This window comes from Amphiura filiformis, chromosome 10 (genome assembly GCF_039555335.1).
Source record: "Amphiura filiformis chromosome 10, Afil_fr2py, whole genome shotgun sequence".
NCBI lineage: Eukaryota > Metazoa > Echinodermata > Ophiuroidea > Amphilepidida > Amphiuridae > Amphiura > Amphiura filiformis.
Genome location: NC_092637.1, coordinates 15,751,886 through 15,773,532, shown reverse-complemented (window position 1 = coordinate 15,773,532; position 21,647 = coordinate 15,751,886). Strand labels below are relative to the sequence as shown.

General features: G+C 35.5%; 1 protein-coding gene across 1 annotated transcript; it reads right to left on the bottom strand.

The window, feature by feature from the left end:
- Positions 1 to 1,616: 1,616 nt before the first annotated feature.
- Positions 1,617 to 10,580, bottom strand: LOC140161695 (sulfotransferase 1A3-like). The gene is made up of 8 exons (XM_072184996.1): positions 10,524 to 10,580; positions 9,938 to 9,968; positions 9,054 to 9,218; positions 6,902 to 7,048; positions 5,929 to 6,111; positions 5,375 to 5,469; positions 3,190 to 3,433; positions 1,617 to 1,984 (listed from the first exon to the last, which is right to left on the bottom strand). Exons 1-8 carry the CDS (start codon positions 10,578 to 10,580, stop codon positions 1,878 to 1,880), a joined length of 1,029 nt encoding a protein of 342 aa, XP_072041097.1. The 3' UTR covers positions 1,617 to 1,877.
- Between the last annotated feature and the right edge of the window lie 11,067 nt (positions 10,581 to 21,647).

Here is a 21,647-nt window from a genome sequence, read left to right as displayed (position 1 = left end):
ACAATAAAAAACAAAAGAAATGGATTTACAGATCCTAATAAAACAAAGTCAAACATAAGAATGACTTTTTTCGTGATGCTTATTTTCAATTCTAATCATTTTCCTCATAATACAATGTAAAACAAAAGAAACAGATTTTCAAACCCTAATAAAACAAAGTCAAACATAAGAATAACTTTTCAAGATGCTCATTTTCAATTCTCATAATTTTCCTCATAATAAAAAGAAAACGAAAAAATATATTTATATATCCTAATAAAACAAAGTCAAACGTAAGAATGACTTTTTAGATGCTTATTTTCAATTCTAATCATTTTCCTCATAATACAATTAAAAACAAAAGAAATATTTTTTATTCTTTTTTAATTATTTTTATGTTTAACTTTTGTTTTTCATTGTATTATGAGGAAAATTGTGAGAATTGAAAATAAGCATCTAGAAAGAATTTATTCGTATGTTTGACTTTGTTTTATAAGGGGTTGTAAATCTAAATTATCATAATTTTCCTCATAGTACAATGAAAAACAAAAGAAATATATTTACATTCTCTAATAAAACAAAGTCAAACATAAGAATGACTTTTTTAGATGCTTATTTTCAATTCTAATCATTTTCCTCATAATACAATGTAAAACAAAAGAAATAGATTTTCAAACCCTAATAAAACAAAGTCAAACATAAGAATAACTTTTCTAGATGCTCATTTTCAATTCTCATAATTTTCCTCATAATACAATGAAAACAAAAGAAATATATTTATATATCCTAATAAAACAAAGTCAAACATAAGAATGACCTTTTTAGATGCTTATTTTCAATTCTAATAATTTTCCTCATAATACAATTAAAAACAAAAGAAATATATTTACAAATCCTAATAAAATAAAGTCAAACATAACAATAACTTTTTTCTAGATGCTTATTTTCAATTCTCATAAGTTTTCTCATAATACAATGAAAAACAAAAGAAATATTTTTTATTCTTTTTTAATTATTTTTATGTTTAACTTTTGTTTTTCATTGTATTATGGGGAAAATTTTGAGAATTGAAAATAAGCATCTAGAAAGAATTTATTCGTATGTTTGACTTTGTTTTATAAGGGGTTGTAAATCTAAATTATCATAATTTTCCTCATAGTACAATGAAAAACAAAAGAAATATATTTACATTCTCTAATAAAACAAAGTCAAACATAAGAATGACTTTTTAGATGCTTATTTTCAATTCTAATCATTTTCCTCATAATACAATGTAAAACAAAAGAAATAGATTTTCAAACCCTAATAAAACAAAGTCAAACATAAGAATAACTTTTTCTAGATGCTCATTTTCAATTCTCATAATTTTCCTCATAATACAATGAAAACAAAAGAAATATATTTATATATCCTAATAAAACAAAGTCAAACATAAGAATGACTTTTTTAGATGCTTATTTTCAATTCTAATAATTTTCCTCATAATACAATTAAAAACAAAAGAAATATATTTACAAATCCTAATAAAATAAAGTCAAACCTAACAATAACTTTTTTCTAGATGCTTATTTTCAATTCTTATAATTTTCCTCATAATACAATGAAAAACAAAAGAAATATATTTTTACTCTTTTTAATTATTCTTATGTTTGACTTTGTTTTATTAGGGTTTGTAATGCTATTGCTTTTGTTTTTCATTGTATTATGAGGACAAATATTAGAAATGAAAACCTCATACTAAATTCCCCCTAAATCGTGACATAGCTGAAAAACCTTTATGGAAAAGCATCCCATTGTAGTAGTTTTATATTAAATCAAATATTCTTATTAATTTTGACTTTGTAGGCAACCCATGATGTTCAGGTACACCTGACGTTGTTCGGGACCTGGGGTTTATTTTAGAAATCAAATGAAAGTCCACTCCCAGCTAACTTTTCGTGAACAAATGCGTCAAAGGCTTCATTTTGTGCCACAGTGAAGTGATTTCTCCAGTCGCCAACTTTACCTATTATATTAAAGAAAAATAAAAGAAGCAAACGATAAGATCAAGATTCGTCAGTGTTGTAGTCAAGACCTCTACGTCCGAGACCGAGACCGAGACCGAGACCGAGACCAAGACCTGCCCATCCGAGATCGAGACCGAGACCAAACCTTCCGAGACCAAGACCACCCCTTCCGAGACCGAGACCTCTAAGTTCCAAGACCAAGGCCGAGATCGAGACCTTGGTTTAATCCCGTGGGATACTCAAGTTTGGTTTGGGTAGGGGTGTGCCGCTGAGAATTTGAAAGGGAACCCATCATTGTACCAACTTTTCAAGAAATTTGAACAAAAAAACGTTCGAGACCGAGACTTTTGAGGTCTGCGACCGAGACGTTTGAGTTCCGAGACCGAGACCTTGACATCCGAGACCGAGACACTGCAAAATCAGGTCTCGAGATGGTCTCGAGACCGAGACCTGGTCTCGAGACCTACAACACTGAGATTCGTTTATCTTAATAACATAAAGTCAAAATCATTTTAATATGCATATCATGCGTATAAGGGACAATTCAATATTTTCTGCGTATCAACCTTATTTATGTCTAACTCATGAAACATTTCAAGTAAATCGTTCTTCAAGTGTAAATGACTAATCAGAGACAGAATTAAAAAGATTAGTTTGCGTCTGAAGTCAATCAAACTCACCACGGCTCTTAATTGGTTAGTAGCGCGTAAAAGGAAGCTATTCTATGTTCACTGACGAGAGCCTTTTGTTGTGCGATTAATGTGACAAGAGGCAAGAGGGTAAATAATATTACGCGTATTGCAGTGTGTCCTATTATAGTCGTGCTCGGAGAGTGTGTCTCTTCTTACTGGCCGTTAACATTCGCCTCGTTCATGGTTCAAAATAGTGTAAAACTGCAAGTTTTACGCTAAAACCAATTTTGAATTAAAAAAAAAGCGTCCTCTACCATTGCTTTTCATTTACAAAAGTAGGCTTGAGCTAATATTATTCCTCATTTGCAAAGAAAATTAAATCAAAAATCAAATAATTACTTCAATTTGGAAGCCACTTTGAAAAGCGCCCTCACCCTTCAACCCAGAGTCAACAATTTTGTATTTCAATTCCCAAATGGTTACCATAACTAGCTGTTCTCCAGAAGGTTTTCGGTTTGGAGCCAATAGCATATTATGCACCATCTGCCTCTATGAAATGTGTCTATACAAACCTTTTCTCATAAATGAAATCTTCTCTTGTTTAGGCTCCACAAGGGTGACACCCTCCTTAGAAGCATTTCCCTTCTTTTGTTGATCCAATTTTTTATGAGCCTGATCAAACAATCCGTCTGGATTGGTCATTGGGTTTTTCTTCATGCTTGCAAACGAACAGTGATCAACGATACCATTGATGACGTCGTCAGATATTGTATAGCCCATGAATTTGGATACTCTTTCTACTACTGCTTTTAGATCCTATTATTGAAACAATATAGACAATGTGTATGTTCCATAAAAGCGGGCTTGATGGGGATGTGTAATAATTGTGAGCTCCTCGTGAATCCTATTAGCAAACATTATGGCCTACATAGTACGAGCGTGGCGAGCTTGACATTTTTGATGTTTAAACGTTTTTCCGTACTATTTTTCCAAGCCATTTTACATGTTTTAGAGCGTTTTATTTAAAAGGTAGCTCACGAATGTATCCCAAACACTTCAACCCCTTCAATCTGTCAATAAATTGCTTGCCCACCCCAACCCCCATTTCGGCTTGCCACCCCTATTGTTCCACCCGGGGCTTATATTTATTACACAGACCATAAGACATGGAATAGGAATGTCCTTTAGGATTATGATTAGTGTTAGGGGTTATGCTTAGCTGATAAATATTTGATAATAGTAAACTTTCTACGTTCAAACTACAGAGGGCAACGTTCCGGTTATTACAGTGTAAAAATGTTTTTTTTTTTCGGGAATCACGCTATAAACACCCTAAGGGTTACATAGTGAAGGTTTATAGGCTATACTGCCCTACCACAACAAAAGGGAGTAATGGACAATGTTATGTTATTAAGAGATATGGGATAAAAATACAATTTGGAGCAATTTATTCAATAATTGAATACATGAATCCAAAACCCACCCAAGTCCATGGGAAGTGATTTTGAAAAAAACCTGTGTATCATTTTAATTCCTTCAGTTAGATTTACCTGGTCAATATGGTAAGTTGTACGTGCAAATGGGTGGGTTAAACTGTATTAGGTATGACGATTAGCATTTCAGGGACTTCGTGGGGTTCATTTTAAATTCTGGACTTGGGTGGTTTTTTGAATCATATACTAAGACAATAATGTTGGAATTTTTTTTTCAAAAGTCACTCTCCAGCAATGAATGTGTTACAAGTGGACTTTTATTTCAATCAATGTGTTACAAGACTCAAATCATGGACTTGGGTTGATTCTTTCATACATGCTATTTTTCACATGCTCAATAGACACAGAGGATGAATTTGAGTTGTTCTTTCATACATATGACAGGCCTATGTATACCAACACTTTCCCATGCTTAACTTCAATTTGGCCAAAGTATGGACTTGGGTGGCTTTTGTATTCATATATTCAATTTGATGTTAAGGTACTGATATTAGTTGTAATTAGTAAGATAGTAACAATTAACTTTGAACAATGGTGACTAATTTACATAAAATCATCGAAATGTGGCAAATTGTCTGTCCATTACTTCCTTTAGTGATGTGTTTTTTGCAGGTTTTCGTGGAGTGTCCTACAGGCGCGTAGCCAGCATTGTCAGTCCGGGGTGGCAAACATCAGTATCGTCCCTATTTTTACTCTCCCTCTCCTCCCTTTCCCTTTTCTTTTCCCTCCCCTTCCACCCCTTTCCCTTCTCTTTCTCCCTCTCCTCCCCCTTTCTCTTCTGTTTCTCCCTCTCCTTCCCCTTCTTTCTCCCCTTCTTCTCGTCCCTATTTTTCCGCTTCTTCGTCCCCATTTTAGGTGTCCGAGGGGGCAGTCTGCACCCCTGCCACCCGCTGGCTACGCTACTGGTGTCCTATAGTTTGTATGTATAAAATTTAGGAAGCAAGTATTTGTCATGAGATTTTATGACTTTTCAGAGACATAACTCAGCCACTGTGAAGAGATTCATCAGATTTGTAGATAATGATAATTTGGAGTTTTCATATACAAAACCAAAATTTTTGACACTGACCTGAACTCAGCCATATTTTTAATTAGCTGGAAGATACTTGTATTTAGACCTGATTAAATCATAAAAAGCATTTTTGAAAAAAAAATGTCCATTACTTCTTTGTGTCATGGTAGGGCAGTATCGCATTTGTTTATGCGATGTTCATGAAAAATATTATATCAAGGTTGATGATAATGTTATAAACATAATGGTTACCATTTTCATGTCTTCAAACTTTACAAAGAGAACATTCGGTTCATGTCGCAGATTCCAGTAGAATAAAAAATGCTCCCACCATGGGCCATACATAACTGTGAAGTATGAAAGTTAATTACATGCATTTAAGCAACGGATTTTTTTAAATATTTTTATTTGAGTGACTAGAGGCATGTCACCGCTGTGGCACATACCCACGCCACATGCCCTATACATTATTTACGTTGAGCATAATACTTTGGGTTAACATTTAGTGAGGAATTATTAACAACAGAACAATGCACCTCGCCATCACATATTTAATATGGACGAGCAGTGGAAACATTAACTACACCCAAAACGAAATACCATTCTAGAACCTACTTTTTCCCGTGTAGAAATCGTCAAAGAATTCATTCCAGGACTTTGGTGTTGACAATGTAGGGTTCCTAATATACATGATATACATGAAAATAGATATACACATATATCTGCACCCAAATCATATATCTTTAAAGTAGGTTAGTCAGTGGGAAACGTAACACCATGGAAGCAAATTCAAGTTATATACCTACTTTTTCCGGAGTAAAAATCGTCAAAGAACTCATTCCAGGACTTCGGTGTTGGCAATGTTGGGTTCATAATATGAAAATAGTAATAAGATACACACATATCCTTGGGATTCCTGGTAACGTATACTATCCTTGCCTTCTTCTTGAAGACGTCTGGTGGTAGCAGATGCCCTGGCAGGTGAGATTTGGGGATTTTATTTTATCAGCAATTTCATGCGTTTCAGGAACCTGTTTTCATGGAATGAAATTGTGCATTATTGTATACGATATATTGTTGGTCGAAGCAGCAGAAAAAAAGTAGTTCACAGCATCTTGCCAATGGTAGTGAGCTTAAGCAAAAATTGCATTACTCAATTCATAGCGAGCATGTAGAAGAATTCAAATATCACAGAAATACTTTTATAAGTCCTGTGGTTCTTGAGTTATGTTGTAAAGAGGGCTGAAACAACAACACTTTTGTAAAACGTACATAACTCATTAACAGCAATAAATTAAGCAAGTTTTCAAAGTATATGATTTGTAGAATGAACTTTTGCAATATATTGATTCTGATAATGAAAATCGACTTTTTTTGGCTGCTTCGACCAATAATACCTCGTATACCCGTAATGCAGATGCTATACATACGGTACCATGGTCAATTAACTTATTATTCTGGTTATGCGTCGTATAAAGTTTGCTGATGGCATCACTTTGCTCTACACCTGGATAACATTCCATCCATACTATAATACTCTGTTCAATAACCCCATCCTTAAAACCACCAGTTTCTGCAATGCGCGGTCGAGGGGGCACTTGCTCCTACCCCCAAAATATTTTTCTTCACATTTGTTGGTAAACACCTTTGATCATGATTCATAATAACACATGTCACCTTTTTTATCAACACCTCAACTTGCCATTGGTACTATTATGCTTCATTTAAAAAGGAAAATATCTAAATTTTGTTGAATTATTTGTGGTTGATCTAGTTTACCAACTAGTAAGCAAGAACATACATCTAATCCTGCAAAGAATGTGGCTTCAATGAATGGTACCCGGAAGAACGTATGAGACTTGTTGAGTTTCTCCAAATCTCCTCCGTTAGCGATGGCTGACACTACTTCTTGGATCCAAGTTGTTCCTGTTTTGTACAAAAGAAGAAGCTAATAGTTAAAATAATATGGTTATGATTTAAGCATTTCTGAAGACCGTCCCTAACCGGTGAGATAACTTGCAGAAGTAACGGCTATGCTGGACTATGCCATAGTCGATTTTTTGATAAATAAAAATACGTTATTAATCATGACAAACGCATTCAGTTGAACTCGAAATATAGTGATATTTATTACATCAACATACTAGTATAAAATGGTTATGAAAAAGTTTATATTATATTTGTGACAGTAAAAGTAAAGTATACGTAAGCTTATATTATTGAATGCAACATATCATAATGGCATAACTATAATGACACTTCAATACTGAACAATTCTAATTTTAGAATCTGCCAGTTTATTACGAGTTAAAATCACTTGGGAAGCTAACATACAGAGGGAGTACGGTGACTGAAAAGATGATCAGTTGTGAAAATCTATCAATTGTGCACAAATTAATTAAATCGGAGTTTTAAGCTTAAATACGATATCCAGAGTATGCACAATCATGACAATGGGCAAGTGGACTACGGAGTAGCTATGCCCAAAACGGCTTCGCAATTCAAACAGTGTGACAACGTTACGTAACTCTATTGGTTTATTGTCATCTGATTCATGACGATATGATACTCAAACAGTAAAGAAAATACTAGAAGAAAATATATCAAAATTATGGACTCAATGAATATGATACAGGGTGACTCTGAAATAACTGTATCGTCAGAACCTGAAGTTTTGGGGTATTTTGGGTGTTTTTGGGTATTTTAACGCATAAACCAAACATAACTAAATAACCGATGTGGTTGAGAAATACATCAGCTATCAGATATTTTTGGAATTTGACCAATGACCGCTCCGTTTGTGAAATAAATGAATTTTACGAAACTACCTCATTTTCAGCCCGTTCCAGACAATACACGCCTCAAACGCTAATGATGCGCAGTCATTAGCACTCCGAATACAGATCATCGATTGATATTTGAATCCGTGGAAATGTGTGAAAATGAGGGGATTTCGTAAAATTCTTATATTTCACGAACGGTGTGATCAATTGTCAAAATTCAAAAAAGCTGATGCATTCCTCAACCATACTAGTTATTTAGTTATATATGTTTAGCTCTATCGTTAAAATACCCAAACGACGATACAATACTTTCAGGGACACCCTGTATACACAGAAAGTGCATGTTTTGGTAAAGTTCATTTCTTCGTGACCAAAGCTGTCAGTCGTTCATCACTCAGTGATTGATTGTGTGATCAGGTAATACAGCTTCATTATTATTCGTACCTAGGTAAATATATTCTCTATTCGTCACACGGTTGTTTGATATAATCATTTATTAATTATATCTAACAAAACATTTTTTTCAATTCTAGATCTTAACAATACCAACAGCTATCACACTAATACACACATATATTCTTTTCTTTATAAAACTTTTCATATTTTTCTATATGCTATCAATTTTTATGATGTTTTAATGCCATTTTCAAGTGTCTATCCCTTGTAAAGATGCAAGCAATATTAAAGATAAATAGCGACATCAGTGTTCAACTTTGCTTTAAAATGGCCACAGTTCTACATGCCATAGAACAACCGTGGTCAGTAAGCAAGAAATCACAACGATGTATTGTGAGGAGAAAAAGGCTAACGTGTTAACACTGATGAATCGCGAAGGTACCCTACTCATAAAGAAGAGCTAATTCATATACTATGAGTAGAAGGAGTGCGGAGTAGTGCAGCATGCAGCAATACGCTGCATGGGGTTTAGGTGGTGAAGGGAGGGGAACAGGAAACAAAGAATATAAGAGGAAGTCGAAAGGTGAAGGACAGGAATTGAAGGAAGGAAATGAATTGACAGAGAAGAAAGGGGCGAAAGAAGAGGGATATTAAATGGCACCTACCCTAAAGAAGACATGGGAATCCCAACAAAGTTTGAGTTTTCCCATAAAAGTTTGAGAAGAAAGAGGAATACTAAATGGTTTATCTACCTGCTTTGGCATAGGAAACAACAAATACATCCTCTGGTCGGGCTTCCCACGTTTCCAAAGCTTGCAGCACCGATGGCTTAATTGTGTCCAATGGAAATATCACTCCTTTATACTCGTGCATTACTATTTCTTCCTTGTACTCCTTGTGTTCAAGAAGCTCTTTAACTGTGTTAAAGTTTCAACCAAACAAGAAAGATAAGAATGATAGAAAATAACAGATTCACAATGATATCAGACCTTTTATTTGCTATTTTATTACTATTTCAATCTGATCTCATTTCATGTTTTAATAAATAATTAAAGTCCCCGGCCTTTGCCACGTTTACCTCTGAAAACCTTGACAGTACTGTATTTTGAATTTGCCGGTTATTACGCAGACGCGCGATACACAGCATGTGTATGTAGTAAAAGGTAAAGGTAAAGGAGGCGAACCTGTATATAAACAGTAAACGGAGTGCCCATCTCTCTTTCATTGGCGATTGGGACAGACTCCTTCATGTAATGTTGTGTAGGAGGATCGCTACACCTCCTCCACAGCGAGTCTGTTACCTTCCCAGCATTAAAGAATGCCGGTACCCATTTATACACCTGGGTGGAGAGGAGTAATCGAGATAAAGTACCTTACTCAAGGGTACAACACGATGGCGTCGCCGGGGCTCGAGACTTATTTATAATACTTTAAACTTGCTAAAGGCTTGTCTATTATATATTGTTTATATCAATAAACATGCCAATAAATAAGTAAAAACTTGCATAAATCAAATGATTGATTAAGTTGGACATAATAATGAATAGCTGGCCCCAGGTTTGAAATATATATATTATTTTAAAACAGTCCTGGACCACAAGTTTGTCCAGGAATCTTCAGGATGTGATTAACTTACTTTTGTCAGATCCGAGGACTTCCTCCATTTTCTGTATGTAAAGGTAATAACAGTATCGTTTAACTTAGAGTATCATGAAAGGTTGTGAAAGATTTGTTTTGGCCCCTGAACATGTATAAAACATTACCAAACTATACGAAACTATACGCAACTTTAGTGTATACATGTTGAGGGGCCAGGTGGACTTACGGTCTTCTTTCGCTCATGTCATCAATTGTAGATGTTGCACATGGGAGTGACGATTATTGAGGGGTACGTGAATGTCAAATATCCTTATTTTGTGTCATGCAGCAAAATCAATAATAGTATCACATCGACAAATGCCGACATTATTCAAAAACTTCAAATATCAATATCACTTGAATAAAAACGCCTTTCCACCCAAACTAATACAAGACCTCTTTTACATTTACATCGTTTATATTTTATTATATATTATTAGTTTAATATTCTGACTACGATTTAGTCATGAGTTATGTGAACTAAGCATGTGGTTATCAAAGTACTAGTAGATAATAACTCCCCAGTTTACATGTAACTCATGTACAAAGGCAAGCATATTGATAACATACTATTTATTACGTACTTTATCATTACATTCAAACATGCGTAATTCATTTGAGTTGGTTTTCAAAAACCCCATTATGTCGAAAGCTTCTCGCAATGTTAAGGGTATGCTGCTTCGACCAACAATACATCGTATAACCTTAAATTGTGCCAATTGTTCAGCGTTGTGAGAAATAAGCATTTGGTCACTTAAGATAATAATGACTTATCAGTCTAAACCAAAGGCCAAAATAAAGAGACTATCATTGCCTATTTAATTAGTAACTACAAACATACGTAGTTTACCTTCGTGCCCTTGCAAATGTCAAACTTAGACGATAGATATGAGGCCATGTATTACATTTGGGCCTCTATATGTACTGCCAACATTTATGTTTCATATGTTATTTACATTTGGACTCCTGGGGCCCAAATGTCCCACTGCATCGTCTCGCGGTAAACATTATTTAAAAAGAAGGCGCCCAAAGGTCAAGATAGTAAAGGGGCCCGGTCAGCAACTACTTGCTGACAGATTAAATCCGCCACTGAGGCTATTACTATGTTTAGAGTTATAGTGCTAGAGTTAGGTCTAGGGTTTATAGAGTCAGCATAGTACCTTAGTTCATATTCGACATAGCGAACCTTATTTTTGACATTGCAGACGAATGAGCGAACCTTCGTCATCGCGGGCTTTAACCTGCCGATTGGCAAAAATGAATAGTGTATCCAATTTTGAACCAATCAAGTAGGGTATTAATAAGATCATCTGCAAATGCAATTTTGACGATGAATAAACTACGCAAAAAAAGTTTCTTTATGGTTAGGAAATTTACCCACTATTAAAATTTAGCAACCAATTTTGTTCGTTTCTTAAATAATCGCATGCGGGAGATTGTCCTGCGCATTTTGACACCTCAATCACTACCCTACGACACTTCTGAGAAAAGATATGAATGTTTAAGTAACACAAGGTCGAAAAATGAAAATTGCAAAGAAGCCTATTCAATGGTTTTAGAGCTCATACACTGATCCAAGACGGTTTCATTATTCCCGCCTTTTCAGTTTTAATTTAAAGCATTTTAATTGATGCATGTTGGATAATCCTTTGCTTATTGTGCAGATGAAATGATCAAAGACAAAGGTGAGTGGGTACTAAAACATTTACGTTTTGAGAGATGGATTTGGAAATGGGATTCAAAACAGGTCATGATTACAGCTGCATTCCTGGAAGCAGAAGAAATTGAGACACTTGAGAGTGGCCCTCCAGAAGCCCTGATCTTAACCCCTTGGAGAACCTTTGGGATCAGCACAAGAGACGAGTCAACAAGAAGATAAAGGCAGATACAACTCTGGTGGGATTGCGTCGCATCGTTATCAACGAGTGGAACAGGGTTGAGCAAGGTAACATTCGACGCTTCATTAGGAGCATGAGACGCTGCGTGGCTGCTGTAAGGGAAGCCAACGGTGGACAAACAAAGTATTGAAAGACTGGTAAAGAAAGAGATTAATCTCAAGTGAAGTTGGAAGTGGCAGTATGATGCCTGAAATGTGCTCAGCAATTAAACAAAAAATGTTATCTGCATGTTTGTTGTTTTTTGTGTTCTTTTATGCTGAAAACTTGAATAGGCCTTTTTGCAATTTTCATTTTTCGACCTCGTGTTACTTAAACATTCATATCTTTTCTCAGGGGTGTCGTAGAGTAGTGATTGAGGTGTCAAAATGCGCAGGACAATCATCCGCATGCGACTATTTAGCACACGTACAATAGTAGTCGCTAGATTTTAATAGTGGGTAAATTTCCTAACCATAAAGAAACTTTTTTTGCGTAGTGTAGTTTAAAGCCTAGTCATAATTGGCAATTGAAATGAGCATTTCAAGTTATCAACCAATCAGAAATGATGTTAAATGACCAGTAGTGTCCAGGGGGTTAACCCAATCGACTACTACATACATCAAAATCCACCCAATGTGTAGATTCCTGTGGCTCTAAGTGGACATAAACTAGAAATACTTTAATTTCAATATGACCCACTGTTGCATGTGGAACAAATTCAGGGTTTAATATACATCAAAACTGAAGTAATTTTGACACAATCTGTATACAAGCTGTCACGAAGCCGCTCTTTTTGACATCTGATATTAAATCAAAAGAAACTGATTCATTTCCTTCTATATTTTCTTCAATTTGTTCTAATCCAATGGGTTTTTATTTCAACGTGTAAATCACACACAAGCCATGAATACTGATGAATTTTAAAGTCAAACTTGGTCAATATTTAAAGTCCAAATTCTCATATCAAAACCGTGAACTTTAAGGCTTTGACCTTCCTGTCCTCTTAAAGCCTTAATACACGATCAGTCACAGTTTTAATTGTTTCTTTGCCAAATATTATAAAATAAAGTAACAACTGCCAGGAAAGGTTTCTGGTCATTTTAAGCCAAAATAATAAGGTAAAATGAAAGGAACCTCACTTACTATCTTAGCCGCTTAACTTAACTCCATTTGGGTGTAAACATGATAAATATGCCAAAACATCAGGTTAAAAAAAAATATCATTATACCAAACTCATTTTAAAAGATCGTACATTATGGCTTTAAGAAAAATGCACTACCTCCCTTTTTAAGTGGTAGCAAATCAAGACCTCAGCGCAAGAAGACCGTAAGTCCACTTGTTCCCTCAACAAGTATACACTAAAGTTGCGTATAGTTTCGTATAGTTTGGTAATGTTTTATACATGTTCAGGGGCCAAAACAAATCTTTCACAACCTTTCATGATGTTTTGACCCTGGAACATGTATTAAACATTATAAAACCCTAAGAACTAATACGTAACCTTAGTGTATACATGAATAAGTGTATACATGTTGAGGGGCCAAGTGGACTTACGGTCTTCTTGCGCTCAGTTCTTCAAATACTGTCTTTTATTTTGGAAACTGATTGTAAATATTTGCATAACGGTAAAAGTACTTGCAATGTCGTTTACTTTAAGGTGGTACTACACCCCCTGGTAAATTTCAAATGTGAAAGAAACACCATTTTTGGAGAAAGCAGCGCAAGGAGATAAATGTTTGGAGAAAGCAGCGCAAGGAGATAAGCGTTTGGAGAAAACAGCGCAAGTAGATCATTGTATGGAGTAAGCAGCACCATTTTTGTGTGAGGATTTTTATAAGTGCAGGTGTACAAAGGACTTCGCTGATTTTCGCAGGACAAGAGAATACATCAGCTGTCCAGAACGTTGCAAGAACTCTATGTTATCTTGAAGAAGAAGAATACTGGCTAAGTACTAATTAGTTAAAAGAATAATTATATTTGATTATTTTTGTATGTACATTTGTTGTCATATATTGTACCAATCATATTTTGCTTTCAATTAAAGACTTAGGTTTTGTTAGCTTAATCAAACAGTGTATGTGTTGTGCATTCGTGTGAGTTCGGGTAAAAGGCGATTTTGGCCTTGAGTCAAGTACGACTCGTAACAGTATGCACGACAACACTGTACGTACATGGCGTGCGATAAGGTCACAAAACATCAAAAGGATCAAACTCAGTCACGATAGACAAATTGACGCGCATTGGCGACATTATACGCTGGTATAGCCATTTTCTTTGCTTTGTCTAGTCCTAATCTGTTCGGATCCAAATTAGAAATGGCCATATCCGATGGTGAAAACTAACATTTTCTAGAAAATAAATACAAATCATTGTATTTCATATGTATTCCGTGAGTATTAACGATGCCCTTTCTGGCAAAACGGATACACGAAGCAAACATAAAATTGAAATTTACATTTTTGAATCATTAATGCAGATTTATTTATTCAGAACAAACATCATAAATGAACATATATTTGTTTATGTTATTTTGATGTCCAAAACAGGTAGTTGAAGATGTTATGGAGCTTCTGAAATCAATCTACGGTTTTACGTTTGAACAACGAGGTCTGGTTAATGTTAAAGGCAAAGGTCAACTTATCATACCGGAAGAGAGGACATGGATGGCACCCCACTACCGGGTCAAATATAAAAAAGCAGCTTTTTAAAACATTTTAGCCTAATTGAATACCAACGAACAATTTAGAAATATATTTTTGTGATGATATAATGGTATTGAGAAAACTTATTCACATTGAACAGTGGACTTCGGGTGTATATATAAATGCGCTTTTATAAATGCGCACGTGACATCTACAAGTCGCCATACCGTGTTCAACGATGTAAGGTACCCGGATGTGCACACAAATTCCACACGCAAAAGTATAGGCGAAAATGACAGGTTACAAGGAAAATTGGTTTTGCAAAATAGTGGCATTGATTGCAAAGGGCAAAATAATTTGACCCGAAACATAAACTCTTTATTTGGATTTTCCATTACGGAAAAAAAAAATTATGACGGAAAAGCTAGATATAGCTGATTTAAAAAGTTATATTTCATTATTTCCGTGCTAAATGAGCGTGGCAATTGGCCATATTGATGACGAAATGTGATTCTTACTGGCATTAAGGTCAGAACTGGGTAGCTGCCGATGATGTTATTTGATAATGTTTGCACGTAGGGAACTTAGGGGCTGTCATTTTCTTCGGAAGGAAGGGGTCATGGATTTATTTATTTGGGAGTCAAGATAAGTATCTCCCCGTAGTGCCGCCAATGAACATAACTCTGACCCTAATTTTAACTCTAATTATAACGTAAATTGAGGAAACTATAACTTTAGCCCTTTTCGGTATAATGACCCTCTCAAACTAATAGACTAGATGTCCCCGCCCGACCTCCTCAACTCTAACTTACTCATTCGCTCGCAAATGGACAAAAAACAAACAAATTCAAAATGTGTCTTTAAGCACCTTTTTGTGTCCCCCATGCTAAATCGGTAATCTGTACACCCTTTGTCACCCTTTGACGTACAATTTAGAGTATAAACACGTAGATGACTGTACATGATCTAATCATCCCGGCTGGAAGATGTTGAGGAAGACTCGTATACTATACATCACGCTTAGGATATACGTTATATGACAATTTGACGTACAATCACGTAAGTGATGCATGGTTTGAGGTTTATTCAGCTAGTAAGTTAGATTTCGTCATACACATTATTGTCATGGTATTATATTGTAATTGTATACGTCAAGTTTGTTCAGTTTGATTCAACCGGCTTATAAAGTTTTACTTTACACGGAAGGGGAAAGTTTGCAAAAAAACCCAAATTAATTTATGATTATAAAAGGGGCGAGGGGTGGTTTTTTTTTGCTCTTCACTTTTTCAAACCACCGAAAAAAAATTGGGTCAACCTTTTCGGGCTGTTGAGGAAGGGGCGGTAAAATTTAATTTTCTTCACCCCCCCCCCCCACACAAGCCATGAATACTGATGAATTTTAAAGTCAAACTTGGTCAATATTTAAAGTCCAAATTCTCATATCAAAACCGTGAACTTTAAGGCTTTGACCTTCCTGTCCTCTTAAAGCCTTAATACACGATCAGTCACAGTTTTAATTGTTTCTTTGCCAAATATTATAAAATAAAGTAACAACTGCCAGGAAAGGTTTCTGGTCATTTTAAGCCAAAATAATAAGGTAAAATGAAAGGAACCTCACTTACTATCTTAGCCGCTTAACTTAACTCCATTTGGGTGTAAACATGATAAATATGCCAAAACATCAGGTTTAAAAAAAATATCATTATACCAAACTCATTTTAAAAGATCGTACATTATGGCTTTAAGAAAAATGCACTACCTCCCTTTTTAAGTGGTAGCAAATCAAGACTCAGCTCAAGAAGACCGTAAGTCCACTTGTTCCTCAACAAGTATACACTAAAGTTGCGTATAGTTTCGTATAGTTTGGTAATGTTTTATACATGTTCAGGGGCCAAAACAAATCTTTCACAACCTTTCATGATGTTTTGACCCTGGAACATGTATTAAACATTATAAAACCCTAAGAACTAATACGTAACCTTAGTGTATACATGAATAAGTGTATACATGTTGAGGGGCCAAGTGGACTTACGGTCTTCTTGCGCTCAGTTCTTCAAATACTGTCTTTTATTTTGGAAACTGATTGTAAATATTTGCATAACGGTAAAAGTACTTGCAATGTCGTTTACTTTAAGGTGGTACTACACCCCCTGGTAAATTTCAAATGTGAAAGAAACACCATTTTTGGAGAAAGCAGCGCAAGGAGATAAATGTTTGGAGAAAGCAGCGCAAGGAGATAAGCGTTTGGAGAAAACAGCGCAAGTAGATCATTGTATGGAGTAAGCAGCACCATTTTTGTGTGAGGATTTTTATAAGTGCAGGTGTACAAAGGACTTCGCTGATTTTCGCAGGACAAGAGAATACATCAGCTGTCCAGAACGTTGCAAGAACTCTATGTTATCTTGAAGAAGAAGAATACTGGCTAAGTACTAATTAGTTAAAAGAATAATTATATTTGATTATTTTTGTATGTACATTTGTTGTCATATATTGTACCAATCATATTTTGCTTTCAATTAAAGACTTAGGTTTTGTTAGCTTAATCAAACAGTGTATGTGTTGTGCATTCGTGTGAGTTCGGGTAAAAGGCGATTTTGGCCTTGAGTCAAGTACGACTCGTAACAGTATGCACGACAACACTGTACGTACATGGCGTGCGATAAGGTCACAAAACATCAAAAGGATCAAACTCAGTCACGATAGACAAATTGACGCGCATTGGCGACATTATACGCTGGTATAGCCATTTTCTTTGCTTTGTCTAGTCCTAATCTGTTCGGATCCAAATTAGAAATGGCCATATCCGATGGTGAAAACTAACATTTCTAGAAAATAAATACAAATCATTGTATTTCATATGTATTCCGTGAGTATTAACGATGCCCTTTCTGGCAAAACGGATACACGAAGCAAACATAAAATTGAAATTTACATTTTTGAATCATTAATGCAGATTTATTTATTCAGAACAAACATCATAAATGAACATATATTTGTTTATGTTATTTTGATGTCCAAAACAGGTAGTTGAAGATGTTATGGAGCTTCTGAAATCAATCTACGGTTTTACGTTTGAACAACGAGGTCTGGTTAATGTTAAAGGCAAAGGTCAACTTATCATACCGGAAGAGAGGACATGGATGGCACCCCACTACCGGGTCAAATATAAAAAAGCAGCTTTTTAAAACATTTTAGCCTAATTGAATACCAACGAACAATTTAGAAATATATTTTTGTGATGATATAATGGTATTGAGAAAACTTATTCACATTGAACAGTGGACTTCGGGTGTATATATAAATGCGCTTTTATAAATGCGCACGTGACATCTACAAGTCGCCATACCGTGTTCAACGATGTAAGGTACCGGATGTGCACACAAATTCCACACGCAAAAGTATAGGCGAAAATGACAGGTTACACGGAAAATTGGTTTTGCAAAATAGTGGCATTGATTGCAAAGGGCAAAATAATTTGAACCGAAACATAAACTCTTTATTTGGATTTTCCATTACGGAAAAAAAATTATGACGGAAAAGCTAGATATAGCTGATTTAAAAGTTATATTTCATTATTTCCGTGCTAAATGAGCGTGGCAATTGGCCATATTGATGACGAAATGTGATTCTTACTGGCATTAAGGTCAGAACTGGGTAGCTGCCGATGATGTTATTTGATAATGTTTGCACGTAGGGAACTTAGGGGCTGTCATTTTCTTCGGAAGGAAGGGTCATGGATTTATTTATTTGGGAGTCAAGATAAGTATCTCCCCGTAGTGCCGCCAATGAACATAACTCTGACCCTAATTTTAACTCTAATTATAACGTAAATTGAGGAAACTATAACTTTAGCCCTTTTCGGTATAATGACCCTCTCAAACTAATAGACTAGATGTCCCCGCCCGACCTCCTCAACTCTAACTTACTCATTCGCTCGCAAATGGACAAAAAACAAACAAATTCAAAATGTGTCTTTAAGCACCTTTTTGTGTCCCCCATGCTAAATCGGTAATCTGTACACCCTTTGTCACCCTTTGACGTACAATTTAGAGTATAAACACGTAGATGACTGTACATGATCTAATCATCCCGGCTGGAAGATGTTGAGGAAGACTCGTATACTATACATCACGCTTAGGATATACGTTATATGACAATTTGACGTACAATCACGTATGTGATGCATGGTTTGAGGTTTATTCAGCTAGTAAGTTAGATTTCGTCATACACATTATTGTCATGGTATTATATTGTAATTGTATACGTCAAGTTTGTTCAGTTTGATTCAACCGGCTTATAAAGTTTTACTTTACACGGAAGGGGAAAGTTTGCAAAAAAACCCAAATTAATTTATGATTGTAAAAGGGGCGAGGGGTGGTTTTTTTGCTCTTCACTTTTCAAACCACCGAAAAAAATTGGGTCAACCTTTTCGGGCTGTTGAGGAAGGGGCGGTAAAATTTAATTTTTCTTCACCCCCCCAGGGTAGGAGCAGCCACGGTACGCCACTGCCCTTGTCTCTATTCATGATTCCCAGGCTTTCCTTTGCGTTTTACATAATGCATTAACACGTTCGTGTAGAAAGGTTAAATAAAATCTTTATTTGAAATTGAACATATTGAGTCTGCGTTATTTCTTGTAGTTTGTAAACTGCCTACACTACCAATGAAACATTAATCGCTCTGGAGTAGACTCAAACATAGTTTAGCATAGTTAAGCCCAGTGTCCGCACTATCGATTGACTACGTGACTCTTCAATAGGTTTTTGTTAGTGGGTAAGATCATGGAGGTATATAAATAAATGGAGAATGATCGCCAGAATTCTAATCTCTTAAGTGGAGATTATCCCGTTACCTCTATTCAATGAGTCACCAAACTTGAATTGACCAGCCACTTCAGCCAAGCTATTGATCTCCACGATGGTTATGAGCCTCTACCATGGTTCATTGATTGTCACTCCCAAAATTTCCTCATAGGAATTGACCCTACATTGACCCGTACCGGAAGCCTTGTAAAAGAGACTGTATAATGACGTCAGCTAGTCAATCAGCTAGTTCAAAGTCACCAGTTTTGATAGCTTATAGTTTCAATGTATGATCGTGCGAAAACCCGAAGAAATTCGGATGTTCTGTTCTCAAGTTATGAAACTGTTTTCTACACTAGTTGTGCCGTAACTTGACAAATATACTTAGTTTCCATGTTCATATATTAAGCTTTTAAGGGGGTCTGAGGGAGTTCAAATATAGTGCAAATGAAAGCAAAACGTTTTTACCTTCCGATTGTGAAAAAATTATGTTGGGCCAATTTGGGCCATTTGAGTTATGAGCGAGCAAAATTTACCGGAAGTACTTCGGAATTCAAGCAAAAGTGATGATCAGGCAATCTTTTCTAGAGAGGAATTGATATACGGAATGTATAGGCCCTACATACTTTGTTTAAACAGTTTCTCATAGTTTAGTGTATGATAATCGTGATTTTGGTTGAAGCTTCGGGTCAAATTGATTGAGTGCCATGACGGATATGTCATGTTATTGTTTTTAAACTTTAAATTCTGTATTGTCATGAAATCGTATAGGCCGCCTAAATCATCATCATTAAACTTCTCATTGTATAATAAATAATTATCAGTATTTAGGCCTAAATGATTATTAATATTATTAGGAGGCTATCATTTTCTTTGGAGGGAGGGGTTCCAAATATACAGGGGGGGGGTCATAACTTTTTTGAAAAAAAAAGTCATAATTCAATTTTTCATGACCAAAATGTAGGGAGTCACAAGATGACAACAGATAAGGTGTTTCTTTTTTCAAAAGACTGATTTCTTGATGCAATTTAAGCACTCAATTTTTGGCGAAAATGAGATTTTGATATCAAAATTTTATGAAACATGAGCACTTTCCAATAAGTATAGGCCCTAAACTTCATTTTACCCCATTGAAATCAATGGCCAGTGAAACAGACTTCACAATGTAATCAGCTTAGCATAATCAATATAAGCCTGAAATTGCCTATTCAACAATAATTGGTCATAACCAACGTAGTACAAAAGAGGCTTGGCTGGATCATTCTCCATTTATTTATATACCTCCATGGTAAGATGTACGTCTATTTTGCATTGTTAAGACAAGCCACGCGGTGTCTTTTAACTCTGCTAGGTCTTTCGATCAACGTACTATGCGTGTTTGGTCAAGCGAGGATACTTTGTAAAGCAGCAAGTCATACACGGTTTGGTAATGGTGAGGATGTTGCCCTTTTTGACGACTTCTGACTTTTGGTAAGCCCAAAGTGAATCAATAAAATCGTGTATAAGCTATTTGCGGGGATATTAGGGCGCTATTACAACAATTTAGAAAATAAATGGGCACTTCTGGGCTGGATATTATAGATTCTATAGAATTTCAGTATGATATATTTTCGATGGTAAATATATTTTCACTTTCAAAGTTTGTAGTTATCATAATTGCAATTTGTTAATATTATATAAAAAGCACATATAAATATATAATTGTAAGAGTATGGGATCATTTTGAAAATTAATAATTGCGAAACGCCGGCGGTACAGATCAGCAATCAAATTGCCGCGATTCCTGCAGTAGTTTTTATGAATAGAATACAATAGCGGATACAATAGCGAATTCAATAGAACTCTATTACGGGCAAATAAACCTCGTCGTACCGCTAAATTTCACTTATTTTTTCATTAACTATCCGTTATTTCATCAACTAACCGTTATTTTTTAAACTTTGGAAAACCTCGACCGAGGTTTTTAATGCTTAGCCTATGTCGCTCGGCCTATCTCGAACAAAATCGCCATGCGTAGCTTTTGAAAAACGAGAGGATTCGCCGTACTATCACGGCAATTTTTAACACGAAGATATAGGGATGATGACGCTGTGCATTGCAGTACAATACATTGAACAGAATGTAGCCACACGAGAGCGACTAATGCGAAAGCAAGAAGAAGGAATTGTAATAAACAACACAGCAAACATGTTTTAAACAAGTTATATTTTGGGTTTGCGTTTAGGTAAAATGTGACTGGTCTCTACGAATCAGCCGTAAATTCGGCCCGGTAAATTTTTTTTTATTTCGTGTTTAGAAAATATAGATTTATATCATAAGCTTTAAAATGGTATATCAAACGATATCCAGAAGCGGGGTCATGGTTTGTTGAACTCTGCTCCAAAATG

Bases quoted from the DNA above. Each gene is read 5' to 3' on its own strand.
- LOC140161695 (XM_072184996.1), bottom strand. From the start codon at position 10,580: ATGGGGTTTTTGAAAACCAACTCAAATGAATTACGCATGTTTGAATGT. The intron at 9,969-10,523 runs GTACGTAATAAA...CTTTACATACAG, and splicing joins TGTTTGAATGTAATGATAAA to AAAATGGAGGAAGTCCTCGG. The intron at 1,985-3,189 runs GTTTGTATAGAC...TTAATATAATAG, and splicing joins GATTTCATTTATGAGAAAAG to GTAAAGTTGGCGACTGGAGA.